The sequence below is a fragment of the Paralichthys olivaceus genome, chromosome 15, assembly GCF_024713975.1.
Source record: "Paralichthys olivaceus isolate ysfri-2021 chromosome 15, ASM2471397v2, whole genome shotgun sequence".
Classification (NCBI taxonomy): domain Eukaryota; kingdom Metazoa; phylum Chordata; class Actinopteri; order Pleuronectiformes; family Paralichthyidae; genus Paralichthys; species Paralichthys olivaceus.
This window is the reverse complement of record NC_091107.1, coordinates 4,260,968-4,280,491: the sequence shown is the minus strand read 5'-3', so window position 1 is coordinate 4,280,491 and position 19,524 is coordinate 4,260,968. Positions and strand designations below refer to the sequence as shown.

At 41.3% G+C, this 19,524-nt stretch overlaps 1 protein-coding gene across 1 annotated transcript in view; it reads right to left on the bottom strand.

Moving 5' to 3' along the window:
• Window positions 1–16,480, bottom strand: part of LOC109635767 (polypeptide N-acetylgalactosaminyltransferase 10-like) — a 44,450-nt gene extending 27,970 nt beyond the window's left edge. The window contains exons 1-2 of the mRNA XM_020097135.2: window positions 16,242–16,480; window positions 779–881 (exon numbers count right to left, since the gene is read on the bottom strand). Coding sequence (XP_019952694.2) covers window positions 779–881; window positions 16,242–16,400 — 262 coding nt within the window. The 5' untranslated portion in view covers window positions 16,401–16,480. The remainder of the gene's footprint in view (window positions 1–778; window positions 882–16,241) is intronic.
• Between the last annotated feature and the right edge of the window lie 3,044 nt (window positions 16,481–19,524).

The following is a 19,524-nucleotide window of genomic DNA, read 5'->3' as shown; positions in this document are numbered from 1 at the left end:
CATCTCACCACTGGGGCTTTATTTTTGTAACCATGACAACCCCTTAAAAAAAAAAACACTTAGCTCGGCCAACAAGTAGTGTTTGAGCCCGGACCAGACAAAACCCGCTGTTCCATAACCACATGGTTATTACTGTAACCATGACAACAATGGTCGGGTGCAGATGTTGCCGTAGGGACTCCAGCTGCTGTCGTATGTATCAGAGGGTCAAAACAAACAACCCGTGGATGTTTGAATAAATCAGCTGGTGGTGAGAATAAAAACTAATTTCTAGAAAAATAATCAATGTTTCTTTGTAAAGTTAAATTTGATATTTCAGAGCCACAGTTTGACGTTTGGCGAAGTGATGATGAGTCGAAAATCATTTCTTGTTTTATTTCCCTGACCAGAGCTGAATCTGATGCTTTCATATTCTCCCACTGTTACTGGCACATTGGTGCATATTTTCATTTTACAATATGTATCTTCAAAATATTTTATTTTCTATGATCGTAGGCCTGTTCATCAGGTTTGTCACCCAGATGCACTTTGGGAGTCGTAGTAATTTAATCACCCAGATATTTTCCAACTCAGTATTCAAGCTACACACACTGATGTTAACAGGAGTCAGAGTTCACAATAAATCAACACATGTATTTATAGCAACAGATCTGGATTGCCGAACATCTCTATATTTACCAAAGTAAAAAGTCGGCGAGCAGATTTGTTCGCAAAGATGTGTTGGATATTTTAGCTTCTTATCAAAATGAAGAAAACGAAGCAGAGACGTTGGACCTACCTACGCGGGCGGCGTCTCTCCTGATCCCTTCGTAGTTGTGCCAGTCTGTCCGCCGCACGCCATCGAGTCCGACCTGAGCCACCTTCCTCCTCTGGTTCAACTCCTGCATGAGCGCAAAGAAAAACACATCAATGCTTCCATCTTTTCAGATTCAGTAGGGAAGACGAGCAACTCTGAAAACCCGACGACCTTGAGTCAATAAAGAAAAGGATGCTTTCATATGTTGTAATAGTAATGAGATTTTTCTTCATGAAACAGAAACGTCACTTGGAAACACTGAGCGGTTTCAGAACGAGGAGGAGAACATGTGGGACTAAATGATGTTGATCTGTCATCAACAACATGGTCCAGAACCGGTGCAGCAAAAAAAACCTTTATTATTTCATTTTGGGTTTAGAAAAAAATATGCATTATTCTCCATGAGCTATTCTTCTCTCCTCAGCATTAAAATGCAAAAGCAGCCATTTATGAAATTCTCCCTGCTTCAGAAATTACTTTTAGTGACTCAAGATATTATAGGATCACGGCACAACGGTAAATTAATTAGTTCCATGGGAGGATGCAATTAGTGAAATGTTGTTAACACAAGCGACACGTCTGACTGCAAGGAATACTATTAACCAGGCTGTTAGCTGATACCACAGCGCAGTTAAACAAACCGCTGTGTGAGCAGTGGGAGTGTGTGTGTCTGTGTGTGTGTCTGTGTGTGTGTTCATGTGTCTGCAGCAGCTGTTGTGTTTGCTCTCAGTCTGCTTGACATTTCAGAGACGGCCGAGCCGATCAGGCGACGTACAAAACAAGAGCAGAAACGCAGTATCAATATTCAAACTACACTTGCACTGTGTGCTGCACACTGATGCTAACAGGAGGCAGAGTTAGTGCACAACAAACCAACACACGTTCTCCACTAACAGGTGATCATTATAGGATGTGTACAAAGATGGAGAACACGACGGCTCCTACAGGGTAAAGGCAAAACATCTGGAGACCAGGATCACTGACCATCGTCACCAGTGTAAGACGACAGTGTTTGCGTCTGGAATATTTTGTCGTGGTATTTGTACATCAGGATGAAGTTACATTGCCAGTTCTTTCAATATCCTCTACCGACCACTACTTCTGTTTAACTTGAAGAAGTTTCTCAACCGGATGGAAGAACAACACGTCTTTAGCTGCTCAGTAACATGATAAAATACTATTAATTTCAGAAAATGCATTGAATAGTGCCCCCTCCCCTGTGTTTTATTATTATTATCTTAAGTGTAACTGATCCACATTCATGGATAAAGCTTCATGAAATCAGTGCATCTTCATAAAGCAGAATATGGAAGAAAAGCATAAAGAGCATGTAAATACAGTCAGAGCAGAGTAATGAGGATGTATTCCTTTTAATCCAAAGGGAATTTAAATACATGTTAAAAAACTGTATGTGCATAAAAACCGTCTGTACACTGCAGTAGAGCCTCAATTAAAACAATACAGCAGCCATTCATCTGTAATTGGTCGTCACGATTGTTCAGGGCCAGCTCCCTGGGAAATAATCAGCCTCTAATTATTCAGATTGACGGTGTCGGTGATGAGGTAAATTATGAATGATTTGTATGACGAGGTCACTGAACTGAAACAGCCACCGATTCGATCCTGCTCAGCTGAGATGAATGATGGGAGGCTGAGATCGCTTTGGCTAAATGTACTTTTACTTCCCAACAAGATTAAGCGTAACATTGTCACCATTTTCCATTACGTTATCTTTATTTTATTCTCCACTCCACTCTCCTCTTTCACAGTTTCCCCATTTCCTCTCAGTGCGTCATGGCCGTACCTGACACGCAATGAGATTCCATCAGTGTCTCCGAATAAAGGAGGCGACACTGTGCCGCACCATTTCGTTTGATTAAATTTTCAGCACACATCACCATGATACTCCACCAGGGCTTTCTGCTCTAACAAGACCTTGAAAAACAAGACAAGGAGAAAGAGAAACTTTTGCATCACGAGTCGCTGCGAGTATTTCAGTGTGACTTTGCCGAGATGTTATTTTTGTATATGGTATTATTTTGTGTGTGTGTGTATGTGTGTGTGTGTGTGTGTGTGTGTGTGTGTGTGTGTGTGGACGACAGAGAAGGAAAACTGATCAAAATGGAGAAAGCTGGTGTGAGAAACGATGAGATGAAGCAGAATGAGGGAGAGAAAAGAAAACTGAAAATATTTCTCCTCTGTTTCCAACCTCCTCCCACACACACACACACACACACACAGGAATTAACTCCCAGAAAAGCTTCTGTAATCAATTCTAGTGGAACTAGTGGAAGTCAGTCCGACATTGTCAAACACATAGATAACAGATTCAAGCAGAAATAACTAAAAACCTTGTGCACTTTATTACTCTGGAAACATTAAGTCGGTTCTAAAAACACGTTATTAGATAGATTTTGTCTCGTGTACTTCTCTATGTGCTGCTAAAGTTTCTAAATGAGTCAAGCCCTGATCCTCGATACTGTTGGAGGAACCGTGAATGACCTGGTGAAGAAAAGCAGAGGATTTAGCAGCTGGATGCACATTTTTCTCAGAAGTTAGAGGAGGGTTTGTTGCTGTTATGAACGCGTCTGAATCTCTTGCTGTTCATGTGTGAAAGGAAAACTGGAGAAATTCAGTTCTCCGGAGGTCATGTCTGAAAACAAATCATATTAATATTCAGCATTTTGATCTCACTATTATCAGGTTTTAATTCAAACACCTAGAATATTATTCCAAACACGCAGTCAAACTACTTTTCAGAAGATACAAACTTTTCACTAAACCTGACCATTATTTCTTTTTCATCTCACAGTGCTTCACCTGCTGCTGCCAGATAAACACAAACCCTGAGGGGAACAGACCAACTCTCATCCACTGCTGCACTTGGAAAAACAACCAATTCAACTGCCAAGGCAGGAGGTGTAGGATTTCAATTGAAGGGTTGAATCTGCACAGCTGTGGACCTGAAGTGTGGAGTGTCCCATCTCATGAAAGGCTAATGCAAGTGGTGATCTCGTTGTACAAAAGGAAAAATAAAACCAATCATTTTTATTCTGCTCGTTGTGGTACTTTCTCTGCACCCCCGCTGTGTGCTACCTTCTAATGGCCATCATAACACAGACGAGGCTTCACGCTGCCACAAAAACATTTCTGCTCCGGGCGCTTTTAGACGGAATAAATATTCAAGGTGCAGCACAAACAAGCAGGAGCATCACAGGAGCTGCAGCCACGCAGCTCATGTTGCATCTCCATCAACGGTGCGATCGTTAATTACAAAGCTCCGTGTCTGAAGAGTTAAGGTCGACCCAACATTTGCTTTGGACAACACCCTGAAGAAAGAGTCAACTGCTCCAGGGAACAAGAAAACTATACAAACTGTATTTTAGAGGCTGCTTGAAGTTCTGTGTTTCAGTTTTTATGAGGCTGAGGGATTTTTGAAGTCTGACTTAAAGTACCGCTCTGAGGAGTCTGACCAAATCATTCAGGATGTTTCTCTGAAGTTTGGAGTTGTCGGTTGGATCTTTGGTGAATTTTGCTCTGAATTCAACGAGAACCATGATTTGTTCACTTGAGATCCGAAAGCCGGAACTACTGGTTCAAATCCTTCAGCGCTGAGTGCAAACACTTTTCAATCAGATCTGACAACCTGCAGTTTCATGTCCTTGTAACCAGTGAAAGTGCAGCTGCAGCTCTCAGACAGATGCCTAAAAGCCAGAATTAGCTAATCATAGCTTAGCAACTGTAGCTATACACAGGAGGCTTTAAATTTAGGATTGCTAATTTCTTTAGGTCATTGTTTGTCTTTAACCCTTTTTTTTAAAAAGGAAATTAAAAGAATAAAACTGCAAGAGATGTATTTATACCTGTGTTTCTTGTTTGATGTGAACTTCAAAGTTTAAACACTTACTTACTGTCTTGTAGTAATTGATTCCAAAGCCAAGGAGCAACTCGTTAGCTAATTACAGGTTAAGGTATACACAGCCCAACTCCTCCACCATATGGGACTGAAAACAACACAGCATTTATTTCTGTCTTCTAGCACAAACCTTTAATTGGTGAGGACTGTTACTTTTTTCCTGACACTTCAGTCTTTTCACCATTACATCACGTGTGCAGCCATCAGTTAAATGGCTTAATTAGCTTAATTAGTTTAATTAGCTGGCTAGCGACTTGCCTGATAACATCAGGCAACAATAGGTTCAGCTTTTTCAGCAGAAAAACCGACGGCAGAGAAATGAAAAGCTGCTTTTCATTAATTCTGATAAAGGACCCATTGTGGAAAATCACAAAGAAGTTTGATCAGCAGATGTGTCCTGTTATCAGTGCATATTGATAATATAAGATCTACCCTGCTCCTTACAGCAGTGTACTTTGTATTCTTCTTCATTTCTTCTTATTCTTTAAATATCTACAAACCATTTTGCTCCATTTCACACTGCTTCCTGAAAATGTCGTTCATGTCGCACCTTGAAAAGGTCTTTAACACCAAAAAAAAAAAAACCCAACAATGACATAAAGAGCACAGTCAATGAAAATGTCATGCTAACCTCTGGGGCATCACCTTTTCAGCAAAAAGTTACCTTATCATGTTTTGTGGCAGTGGCTCTATTCTTCCTTGAATTGCATTATGGGACAGGAAAAAAGGCCTCCCCTGAGAAACACACAACAGCGAAACCAGAACAAAACAGCAGCGACCTTTAAGGTCTCACCTGGTGCTCCTAAACTTTCTAATAAAGAGCAATGAAAAACTTTGCAGACGAGATAAACCCAAGAGTTTAGAATGTCAGGTTTCACCGAATGCTTTGTGTTGCACGTCTTCACTGAATAAATATCACCGCAGTATATTATTTCCCACATTTCTATGTATTACAGCAACATGAGAAGAGAATAACCAACCTGTCACTGATTTACAATAAAAAGCTAATCATGTGTTTCCTGGCACAATTAAATCAAATCATGCAAAACTGCACGTTGTTTGTATTTAGTATTCAGTTGTTCCAGTGGAAAGTTATTATTAACTGTTACAGAGCGTTTGATTTGTTTAAAGACCAGGATGGAGCAGAAAAACATGGCCTGACAATAATGTTGATTATCTCAGCTACACAGAAGACACTAAGATTTATTGAGTCTCCAAGTCGCTATGGTCTCATAGAGTAAATCTGTCTGTGCAGAGAACAAGTTAATAGCTGGGGGCAATAAAACCTCTTTCATTTAGATAAAAACAACTAATAAATCATCATATGTGGCAAAAGATGTTGTTCAGCTTAAGTCCAGAGCTCTACAGACAGTGGAAGGTGTCTTAAATGTCTCAGTTGTGAGTTTCAGCAGGCATCAGAGCGAGAACTAAACCAGCTGAATCATCTCAAACAAAGAGCAGGAATGAGATGTTGTTTCCAGATGTTTCCAGTAGGAAACAGAAAATATTTGAAGGTGCTGTTTCCATGAGTTTAAAGCTCAGTCAGGAAAATGAAGCCAAATTACTTCTGATCGTCCTGAAGATTTAAATCCAGTGCAGCTTTCAGATCTTCAGGAGTTCAAGAGTTAATTTGGTTGATACTCAACATCAGCACTGAACACTCGACATTCTTACTTTCTTATTTCTAACAGTTTGGTCATTTCCAGCTGCTCTCAGATCTGTTGTGCAGAACAAAGAGGAGCACAGAGAACAGCTGGTATCGGTGTGTCCGATGGGAACAGAGCTCCCCATTCATTCTCTGAGGAGGATGAATCAGACCAATACTTCCCTTTTCTGTTTCCTCTCCTCCCACTGAGAGCCGACAGGAGCTCGGAGTGAGGAGAGGAAGCTTTTCTGTTCTCTTTTCTTTTCTTCCCCTTCCTGTTCTCTCAGATCACAGAGAGATCCACCTCCGAACCCCTGAGACACAATTACCTTTCCTGTTCTACCTCAGCCTCTGCTCCTCCTCCTCCATCTTCAGCCACTTCACACATGAGTCAATTGTACCGGAGGCTCACCAACCTCCTGCTCCCTCTTCCAACAGCGCTAAACTTTTCTGAGCACAAACTGACTCCTACTGCAGAGGTTGAGAAAGACGAGGGCAGACAGAGGCCGAGCAAAGACACAATCCTCAGAAAGCTCTGTAATTTAGCTTGATTAGAGCAACTAACCCAATGTTCTGCTTTTACTTTGTAGAAATAATGCTAAAGAGGAAGTGATTCTATGAAAGTTATTCCCATGATAGAGATCCACCATTTCCAATCAGGTGAAATAAAACTGATCAAATCGATCTGACGATCCCTTAAATCTGTTTATTCAAATGTATTAACTCTGAACATACCAAGAATAAAGATAACGAGATACGTGTTCCTCAGACATTTCTGGAATTAGAAGGTAGATTAATCCCTTTTGTCTGTTTCCATATCATCATCTTGATAGTTTAGCAGAAAGTCCTGACATATCAACCCTGTCACGCTGCGGCAGCAGATTATTTTCCTCCAGCCAAGCCCGCAGACACAGAACAGCATCACCGTCCCTCTGAAGTTATGAGACACACGATCAAAAAAACTGAAGAATTGTCAGTTTTAACTTTGGTTTCTGCCGGGGGAAGCTGCGCCCCAGCATGTGCAAACCTTCTTTCAGGCTGAGCAGCCCTGTTGTGAATCACATGTACAACCCTCCAGGCTTCTCCTCCCCGTCCCGCCCGAGCCAGACACGAGCCGGAGGAGCAGGACCTCCAGGCGAAGGCTCCAGCAGAGAGGCACTCTAAACCCCAGGAGCTGAGCGAGGCCGCGGCAGACCATTATCTCCCAAAAGGGGTCATTATCCAGAGTCCTGCTGAGACAGAGAGCGGAGCAGAGAGGGGAGCAGAGAGGGGAGCAGGCAGAGAGGGGAGCTGAGCGAGGAGCAGAGTGAGGAGCTGAGTGAGGCCAGGACTTGTGGAGTTTTCTGCCTCCTGCAGGATCAGACTTACTGCCCCTGATATTGATGGGTTTTGACATGAGTGTCTTAGAGAAAATGGAGACCACCTGCTGTTTTTTAAAGAAACAGACAGAAAAGATGAATCCAGACGAAGACTCTCGCTCCTTTTTGATTTTAACTGTTGAATCATAAGATGGAGGAGGACAGACACATGAAAACATTATGGGATGAATTCTGATTTATCGTGTATGTGTTTTTATATTGTTTTCTCCTCTGACTGCGCTGGAAGCCATGAAAAGTCACGAGACACTCAAAGTGCAGCTGCTGCTTTTTAAAGCTTCTGCAGCCAGGGAGCTCCACCTCTTCCAGAAAATGTCACAAGTAACTTTTTCTCATCACGTCATCGATAAATCATGTGAGACTGAATGAGCACATTTCATTTCCACACAATGACTTTATTTATACTTTTTAGTTATTGTTTTGTTTGAGGGAAAAAAATGTAATAGCTACACAGACAAGACATGTTAATGTGATCATAAGGGATTTAAATATTTAATGAATCATGTCATTATTGTTCCGTATTTTGTCATTTACGTTTATTTCTAAATTTAAAGAAGTTCTGTTTTCAGGTTGAATTTGTGGATGAATACAGTACACACAAAAACAAGGGACAAACACAAATGAATAATACAGTTTTTTAAATTTGTCTTTTGGAAATTGATTTAGTTAAAGAATTAAATGCTTTCGTGGTTCAGTCCTTGAATACTTCAGTGTCTTTGAGCAAGATATTGAACTCTGAATTTCCCCTGATGTGTGATATACAAGAAGAGGGAGGTTCTGTATGGATGTGTGCATGAATGGTCGATAAGCCTGGAAAAGTTCCTTATAAATACAGTTGCCTTAAAGAAATGACGAAGTTTGGTTTGGAAAAAGTTTATGCACCTGCCCTCAAACCCATCCACCTCTGGGATGAACTGGAATGCTGACTGTGAGCCAGGCCTCATCTGCCTGCATTATTCACTGACCTCACCGGGGCTCCAGTGGCTCAAAGAGAAGAAAAACCTCTGCAGCCAGATTCCAGAGTCGAGTGGAGAACCCTGCAGCCGGAGGACTGGAGGCTGATACAGCAGCAGACGAGTGCAAATGTTTTTGAATGATATGTTCAGGTGTAATTCGAGTGTGTCAGCTTATTTTCCAAGCTCTCTGCAGCACTTTACATCCCTTTTGTAGCTTCCAGGGTTTGTATCTGCTCTGATCTGCGTGTACATACAAACTGTAAACAAACTAACACTAAGAGGAACACACCGGCAGGACAGATGCACTCACGCTTATGTGTGTACACAAATAAAAAAGAAAAGACCTTCACTAACACACGGAGGAGGGCAAACAGCACTACAGTACACAAACACACCTCCAGCTAAAAGCAATCCTGCTATCAGCTGCTTACAGCCGACTACAGAGAATCCCCAACAGCCGAAGGATATTAATTGATGGATACAGGAGGGAAACATGCAGATATCGAGTTTTAAACCCATATTACCGCTGCTCAACACTTTGATACACATGCAACCACAACTGCAGAGCAGAGTTTTGTTTTTAAAAGCCAGTTAAGTGAATAAATCGAGGCTGACCCACATGATTTAAAGCTCCTTTCCGTTCCCGCTGTAATCACCATGAAGCACAGCGATCAAACTCAGTGCTGCAGAGTTTGTGTTTGCTTTATTGTCAAAGTGTTTCAGGTGCAGTCACAGGAAATGTCAGTTCTCTTTGGAGCCAAGATGCAATCACACAATTACAATCCTGAATCGATCCTGACAAGACGTGATGGAGTAGAAAAACACTCACGTCCGGATTCTGTGATTGTCCTGCTTTTTTGGAGAAAAACACACGGTTGGCAAGGAGTTTAAAGATGCAGTGTTTTAAGTCTACAATAAATCCCATTCGCCTTCATCGTATTGAGGTTATTCCATATATGTATAAACCCTGTAACTTATCTTAAAAAATAGGAATCTTGCACATGCAGAATCATATTTTCCACCTGCCAACAGGAAGACACAGCAGAGCCATCAGCCCAGTGTGATGTACCTGCTGCAGGTTTCAGTGGGAATTTATAGTTGTGTTGAAACTGCTGGAATCGCAGACTCTGCTGGCTCCGGTTCAAAACCCTCCGAGCTGCTCAAATAAGCTTCTTATTATCATCACGTCTCGAGGAGAGGACACCTCGGTGAAGAAATGCTGGACGGTGGACATTAAGTGCTGAGTTGTAGCTTCCTGTCCCGTCCCAGCTAAAGGCAAAGCAGAACAGACGGGCGCCTCAGAGACACATTTAGCTTTCAGATGAAGCCGAAGTGGGTGGAGACAAGCCTGACACAGATTTTGCAACGTGATCTCATATTGTGAGGTGAGTCTGGGAGAGGACGTCCTCCTCTCAGAGATCATGCCACACCTCTGTCGGAGGGAGTTTGCAAATCCAGGGTTGCATTGAACTTTATTTTGCCACTTGCACTGAAAAATTTAAAAGAAGAAGAAAAAAAACCTCCATCTTCCAGTGTTTCAGTCCCACTGTTATTGAGACAAAGCTAAGAATACATTAGGACAACAATAAACTCTGAGATGAGGCTGCTGCCAGTTCCCACTGCACAGGGAAAACTCTGCATATTTGCATATTATTGAACTGGGCAATAACTCAATAGTACATTAAATCTATATCCAGAGGAATAGTGTACTATCCTGCATGTGTTTAATCTTGACTTTAAGTTTTCGATGCCAAAGACAAAACCAACTCAAAGTCTGTTTAACAGCCGCTCAGGAGTTTTCAGCCATAAGACACGAGCCTCATTAGCAGGAGGGTTAATTATAAGGTGTTTCTGCTTTGTCCCTGTTTCCTCCCTTGTCTCTGCTGTAGCTCCGCTCTGACTCAGACCTTCAGACTTTCAATGAGGTTCATCTGAGCTGAGAATCCTTTAAAACCACCTGAGCCAGAATCAAAGGGACAAGTTTCCAGTTTGGCGTCGACTGGGTTTTCTGTGTCTCAGCCTGGGATTTTAGCACTGACTTCATTTTGTGTTGTTGTTTTAAAGTTTTTCTGTTTTGTGTGTACGCTCCTTTGAGCCACTCAACCACAGGGCGTAACTACTGGGGGCTCGTCCTTGACTCTGGACCTCTCGATTTGTCCTAACCTGGCTCAACGTGCGGAGGACCACACAAGAGTTTAAACTGAAAACAAGCCGGGCTGAATGCCACCTGCTTAAATAGTGCAGCCAGGACAGGTGAGGTGAATCTACCAGACGACCAAACTCCTCCCATCAGGCTCCTCGGAGAAACCAGTCACATTGAAGTCGTCGTTACGAGCGAATATTTCTATCAGCTGCTGTTTCCCTTCTTCGTTTGTTGGCACCACATCTGCTTCATTATCTGCTGTGTTTTAAATGTGTTTCTCTGCTCCACCCTGACGTTTAACGCTTCGAGGCATCTGTCTCACAGACGTGGGGCTGTTCAAAGTTAATGTGTTCCGATTTGCTCTAGTGAAAAGGCTTATTAGCCAAATAGGCTGTTTTTTCTTTACGGACAATCATTTGTAAATCACTGTGTGACTTCTATTCGTTTATTTGTATTGCCGAGGGAACAACCTCAGTGGTTCGACTGTGGAGAATAAAAAAGTAAAAGCTTTGCCATGAGGTGTGAACGATAATTTCACTTCTGAGACGTTTGAGACATCAAACGACCCGTTAAACCCATATTCACTAGAAGACTGAGACCGTGACTCATTCATTACAGATTATTGAGAATATTCGTTTTCCTCATTAATTGATGTTAATTTAGTTTCACTCTTGCGACCTATGATGGTTAATTAGAAGCAGTTTAAAGAAAATGAAATTGTCACAGAGATACTGTTCTCACCAGAAAATCAACAGTGTTTAAAAACTCCTGTTTCCATTTTCCTGAAAAGCTTCCTCCTGCAATACTGTGAGTTTAATTTCCGTCTAAAGAGCAGCGGTAACATTGTGCAACAAAACAAAGAGGAAAGGAAGTCAGGATAACAGTTGAGTCAAAGCCTGTGAGTCAGATAATGTGTCTTGGTTTCTTATAACCACAATGTTTTTGTATTCGTCTAAAATTAAACGATGGAGGCGGAAAATCAGAAAACGCCCCTCGGAGGAAACTACCAGGGTGATTGACTTCACATTGTTCAGCCTTAAAGCACTTTCTTTTGTGTGAATCTCAAAAATAAACATACAGTCATCCATCCATGACCACTTAAAGCGTCACAAGGGGGCATGAGCATTCGACCCAGAGACACCAACCAAGCAGGAAACTGCCGAGCTGTGGGCAGACAGTGCTGTACCACTGTGCCACCCTTAAAATAAACATGGAGCCTCACTGCAGATTCGTGAGAAGTAAAAACACAGAACCTGCCGTTGTGATTACAAACTGTACCTGTGTCTTTGTTTCAGAGCTACAGCTGAAGCTCTATAGTCACATGACCGGCAGCCCTGTGGTCCTCTCTCTCCCTCTGTGTGAATCTCTGTCGGCAGAAGCTACTTGAACATCGACACGGAGCTAGTCAGGAACAGAACGTGGCTTTCCCCGCCTCCTCTCAGCATCCCTCCATTACTGTACATGTGCCCGTCGATAACCAGACTCCCGATGTGCAGTGCTGAGACAGGTGGCTCCTTCCCTCCACCACAGTGATCAATTCTCAATATGGTTAAAAGGAGCAGATCAATTGATTTAACACAAAGAACTGTCAGTGTGAAAGGCATTTAGCCACACTGCTGCACACACACACTGCTGCACACACACACACTGCTGCACACACACACACTGCTGCACACACACTGCTGCACACACACTGCTGCACACACACTGCTGCACACACACACACTGCTGCACACACACACACTGCTGCACACACACTGCCAGCGGAGTTAAAAAACATTTTATTTTCTTCACTTTTCGTCCTGCAAAGTTTGGAAATATTAAACATTTATACTCTAATAGTAAAATCGAGACTCAGCCCTGAGTCACACAAGAAACATAAAGTTCAGCTGCTCGGCCCTGTCTGCCCCGAAACCATGAAAATTTAAATTGCGGCCACAGACATTCAAAAACACCTAGTTTCATATTAGCGATCGAGGCGTGTGGCTACTTAGCTCAACAGGATCAAAATATTGTGTTTTTCATTCATCTAATTATTCATCCTCCCATCTTTGCCCTCAGAGGATCCGTTCCTCCAGTGAACCTCATCCCTTCAACATGTTGTTTATCGATCGGTGGGATCTGATGAGACAGTAAAACCAATACTGCCGACTGTTCTAGAGCAGTGAATGGATCTATAATCAGTCCTCAGAAGAAAGAGCTGCAAACTGCTGCAGGGCAAAGAGCAAAAATCTGCTTGTGGAAAAAAAAGATATAAAAGTAAACATAGAAGCTACTTAAGGAAAGTCTCCTCTTCCTCCCTGGGTAAATAAATTAATCACAAAAAACAATCTGTTATTCATTTAAATTCTATTTTATCTGGAACATCAGTCGGGGAGGCTGTGTATGAAAGAGACTGCAGCTCATAGTGTTTGTATTTAATCCGCTCTGATCTTATTCTGACGGTTTAAGCACTGTGTCTTCTACAAGTGGAAAAGACAGGAACCAACAAGGGGCAGAAAATATCTGCTACAAATGTCTGTGCAAGACGTATGTGGGAAAAGGCTGAATAGGATTAGGGTATTGATTTTTATCTACTTCAGTGAAGCTATTACAGCCCACAGGGAGCACTCAAACAGCGAGTCACAAATATTGTTGCTTTCTTGTTCCTCTGACGTCCTTTGCTCCGTTTGTCTTTCGCTAATAAAAGTTTACGAGAAAGGAGCAGAACCAAAGACGGATGTTCACAGATTCCAACAGCATAAAAACCGGTCCTGTGTTATATTAGACGGCTGATGACCTGTCTGAGGCGTTTCACCCAGAGAGACCCTTCAGGACACAGTTTCAACTTTACAACATAATTCCAGTGTTATGACTCAGGGGTTTCTAAAACGTCCAATATATAAAACACAACACAGAAGTGTAATTCTCAGCCAAAACCTGCAGTTGAATGCAAGTCAATGCTGAAAATGATCTGAAATCTTATTTTTTAACTTTTACCTCTAACTGCACATGAATGAACGTGGTAAAAACCGCTGGGATGAAAAGAAGAGTGATTCAATTCAGTGTTTCCACATCCCACACACACTTTCTACAATAATGTTGATTTCATTCTTCACTCGAGGTCTTTCCTCACGGTTGATTCTTGGACGTTTTGTAGAAACGACTGCTTTGTTCAGCTTCAAATTGTCCATTGATGACAAAAAAAGTGTCGCAATAAAATTTCACCTGCATCAGAGTATCACACCAGACGTCTGTAAAGCAGAGGCTATGAATCAGATGTCACAGCTACAGTTGAGCTCTAGTTAACCTGACATGCATGGTTAGGTTAAAGATCATGGTTTTGGTTTTTGTTGAAACCTACTCACCACTCTCAACAATAATCTCAATAAGCACTTTCTCTACACCTTTAGGAATCACCTGAAGTCACAATTTAAACTGAATAATTAAGACCTCACTCAGAAACATGAGCATTAAAACACCACTCCAAACCAACTCTGCAATGAACACACATTATGTAATCAGCCATTATGTAGATGTTAAAGTTTTCAAGGCAACATATGCAAAATATTATCTCAGGATATTATCAACTGAAATTAGTTCTGAGTCAAAAACCAACTGCAAGTCACTTTACAACAGCAATCTATTCTGATTTTATAGAAAAACAACAATCAACACCACAAAGGGATTCTTTGGGCGACGTGACAGATGATTTAGGGTTAAGATCAATTAAAAGGCAAAGATTAATCCAAGAACCATTTTCCTCTTGACAAACAAACAGAAATGGGTGAATGTACCAGAGTCTATGTTTTCATCTAAAAACTCGGCTTTTCTGGTTTCAGAAGTTGTTGAAGTGAATCAGAGAAAATAAATACTGGTCAGAAAAACCTTTGCACCATTCGGTACATTTTCTGGAGACTCAGTCAGATGAAAAAAGTAAATTCATGACAGGAAATATTTGACCCATATGTGCTGGATTCCTGCTGAATATTAAAATGCATGAAATTGTGCTAAATCACCTTCCTTTAAAATAGTGGTATTTTTACCTCAGGCAGCTTCATCTGTATTTAATCCTTCAAACTAATTGAAACCTTCATCATTTGTCATCGTCAAGTGTAAAAGTGTCTGTTTCTTGCTTCGGTGTGAATCCGATTTGCATTTCAGTGGTGTTTCGTCTCACATGTACAGTATGAACAGATACCACTCCTCCTGCAGACATGACAACAGTTTCAAGCAAATGTTTACATTGTACCCAAGACAAGATACTTTGCTGCTGTAGCACAGGTATTTATCTATCTATCTATCTATCTATCTATCTATCTCTCTCTCTCTCTCTCTCTCTCTCTCTCTCTCTCTATCTATCTATCTGTCTATCTATCTATCTATCTAACTGTCTATCTGTCTGTCTGTCTGTCTGTCTGTCTGTCTATCTATCTATCTATCTGTCTATCTGTCTATCTATCCCTATATCTATCTCTATCTCTCTCTCTCTCTCTATCTCTATATATCTCTTTATCTTTCTATGTCTATCTATCATTTATCTATCTATCTATCCAGCTATCTATCTTTTATCTATCTATCTATCTATCTATCTATCTATCTATCTCTCTATCTATCTATCTCTCTATCTCTCTCTCTATCTATCTATCTCTCTCTCTATCTCTCTATCTATCTATCACTCTGTCTCTCTGTCTCTCTCTCTATCTCTCTATCTATCTCTCTATCTCTCTCTCTATCTATCTATCTATCTATCTATCTATCTATCTATCTATCTATCTATCTCTCTCTCTATCTATCAATCTATCCATCTATGTATCTCTCTCTCTCTCTCTATCTATCTTTCTATCTATCTATCTATCTCTCTGTCTCTCTGTCTCTCTCTCTATCTCTCTATCTATCTCTCTATCTCTCTCTCTATCTATCTATCTATCTATCTATCTATCTATCTATCTATCTATCTATCTATCTATCTCTCTATCTATCTATCTATCTCTCTCTCTATCTATCAATCTATCCATCTATTTATCTCTATCTCTCTATCTATCTATCTCTCTATCTATCTATTTATCTATCTATCTATCTATCTATCTATCTATCTATCTTCATGTCTTCCTGCAGGTTTGTAACAGCGCTGTCGCTTTCCATGGTGCTGAACCCGGGCAGCGGACTGAGGAGCTGTCCGTGGTGCTGAACTGTACAGTACGTACAGTGGGTGTGTGGAGGAATCGAACTCACACACTTTCTCTGCCACTGTCTCCTCATGTGAACACTGACACGTGAAGTCACACGAGCTCTTTGTTTCATGTGATGGAGAATCAAGCAACAAATCTACTATGATGAGACTCTGAGGAGGAAAACGGAGAATCTGAGTTTATCTCCGGACTCGCTGAAGGTCACAAGGAAACAAGATTATAACCGAGCTCCTCTCACCTGCACGGGGGGGAATCCGCCCGGACCGTCCACTGTCTCCGGGGAGTTGTCCAACACCCGGTCCCGGTACAGAGACCACAACCCCACGTTCGGGAGGAAGAGCAGAGCCGCCACCAGCAGCCCGGCGAACTGCAGCAGCCGCTTCTCCTTCCGCCTCATGTCTGCGGGACGAAGCACCGACACGAGCAGCAGCAGCAGCGGAGGAAACTGACGAGTCCGAGTCCAGACAACTTCCACTTGTAGACATGGAGGAGGAGGAGGTGGAGGAGGAGGAGGAGGAGGTGGAAGAGGAGGCTGCGTTCAAGCTGCAGGAAACATCCAATCTTACACGACGTCCGGGCAGGACTTTCAAAATAAGACTACTTAGACTCACAGGGTTCTTTGACTAACCTAAAAGTACAAAAAAGAGAGGTAGATATGTAACAATTCAATTTCATTACATTTGAAAATCATTATACACATTATCTCAGGGCTCTTCAGAAGGTCAAGACTTTCAAAATGATAGAGAAACCAACAGTTCCCTCAACGAGAGAGAAAAAACTGCCTCATTAACTGGAAGAAACCTCTAGAACCAATGTGGACGACATCTGCTTCGACTGGTTGGTGAGCAGGGAAAAAAGAGGAAGAGAGGAGAGGGGGAGGAGAGGGGGAGGAGAGAGACCAGGTACAGTTCTATACCATACGGCTTAAATGATCAAAAATAATAATCAACCTTTTTTGTATGGAATCTTTCATACAAAAAATGCAGCTCAAGCAACGTTACATACAATATAGATAACATATGTTAAAATAAAATTCAAGAGAACACATTTTGAGAAACACAAGAACATGTTAAAATAACATTTAAAAATGTTATATTCATATATTATAATGATGCACAAAAACAGAGAAGAAAGAAAGTGGTGAGAAATATCAGAGCGCAGGACAAATGTAAGATCCAGTTACTGAAGCTGTAGCAAAGAGAAATGTTTTGTTTTAAAGATATTCATTGAAGTAGCTTCTCTGTTTCACATCTTCAGAGAGTCATTTACAAAATCTGCATCTCCGAACATCTGACAGATGATCTCAGTGTTCGGACTCTGCAAAGCTCGTATTCACTTTTTTCCTCATTAGGATATTTTTCAATCATGTTCTTCTGTGGTCTTCTTTCTGTTTTTGCACATTACATTGCCTCAGCCATAAGAGAAGCTGACACCTGACATGAATCAAGTTGTTCTTCTGGTGCAGCTTCTGCCCCTCCTCCTCTCTTGCAAATGAAATAATCCATGCTTTTGTTTTGAAGGGTAAACCACTGACACTCCTATTGTTTTCTGATTTTCTCGACAGCAGCTTGACGCAGTTTTTCAGTTTAAAAGGAGACTTGGCGGGATAATAGAGACGATCCCAGGTTTGGTCTCAATGTTTATATGAAATCACTTCTCTCCTGCTGTGGCTCTGGACTAGATTATGTCCAAATATATCAGAATATCTGAGATTCTGTTCTTTGTCCATGGAACAGCTCTGACCAGAAATCATCCGATGATTCAAGCTCACTTGTTTGATTTGATTCTTCATGTTCAAGTAGCACAGTTGTATTTCTGATCATCTCAGGACTTTTATTACTAATGACAGAAAACTGTCTTTGTCCTATTTCTGAACTGTCATGGATGTGTTGTGAAATTGTGGCAGCACAGTTCAGATAAAACCAGATTCTCTGTCTTAAACATGCTAAATAAATAAATATAAATATATGAAACTGACCCCCTTTCAATAGTCACAATTATACAGTATGTATATAAAGAATAGAGTCAAACACTCATCTATCTTCATTATATACATTATATAACCTAAGTTTTCCCAGGTCAGTCACATCGTACGTAGGCACAAGGTGCAGCTTCCACTTCTACTTTACATTAACCAATTCAAGCAGCAACATTTCTCATATTTACTGCAGAAGATAAAAAGCCACTCGCTCCCAGAAGTTGTTTTAAGTCCAACGTAACAGAAGCCAAGTCTAATCTTTGCAGTGATGCACAGATGAACAAGTGAACCAGAGGAAACTTCAGACTACACCTGAGGGTTAAAGATACCAGAGCTTTGACATTTGCATTAAAATGTTGCTTTTCAGCTTCGTGTGTTTAGTTCACTTCAAACAGACCAGCAGTCGTTCTGTTATACTCGTCTCATCCGCTGCCTCCCACCGCCATTGTCTCACTTCTGCAGCTTTTCCTCAAGGCTACTCTGGCAGACAGAGGAAATAAATATAATTACTTGATTATACAGCGTATTGTCACTGTGCTCTTCTCTTCATACTTAATTAACACCACTGGTGCTTGACTGGAAAATCTGGATGTTAAATATCATTACAGCTGAGAACTGGATACTTTCTGCCAAATAAAATATTCTTTCCCCAAATAATCTCACTGCAAATACTGTGTCCCCTCTTAGCTCATCCATTCTTCTGTATAAATAACTGAATATAACTAAACAGAAGAATTCATAGTGGTTATTAGGGTCATGTAAAAAGATTAAAACTCAATATTTTGTTTTGTGCTTTTCATCTCAGCATTTGTAGTTTTCTCAGAAACGGAGCTTCTTTCGCACTGATGCTGCAATTTAATAAATTATAACAAAGTCCATCACCATCTATATTTAGATAGTCAATTATATATGTCTTAATTAATACTATACATCATTTTAGACTAAGGAATGCATAGTTTAAAGCTAAGGTTGGTCGTCTATATCGGAGCTGGAGCCAATCCCAGCTGACATTGGGCAAGAGGCAAGGTGCACCCTGGGTGTACGGCCGGACCACAGGACAGATACACTACAGTTAATTAGAGAGATTAACCTCAGTCTGTAGGAAGCCTGTATATGTAGAGAACCCCCCCCCCCCACTCAGACATGGGGAGAGCATGCAAACTCCACCCAGAAAGACCACTGCACTGCCGCACCACCCGTACATAGACTGTGTTTCACTAATGTGCATTAAGATATTCTTTGCAAACTTTGCTCTCGTATTCATTTTGCTTCCCCTACTCGTTCCCCTAAAGAGTCTTTGGTGACATCTTTCTGTTTATTTGACCTGGAGGAGCAGATTTTACGGCTCAGTTCATTGAGACAGAATGACGCTCCAGTAATTGCTTATTTGGGGGATGTCAGGGCCGGGCCCTCTCTGAATGAGCTCTGCTAATGGCTTTCAGCACAGAAGAGTCATTCAGCGCGGCTGCCATCAGATGATAATAATACTGGCATTTCATCTGCTTTATGCTCCGTGAATTACCTTGATTTCTCTTTTCATTCC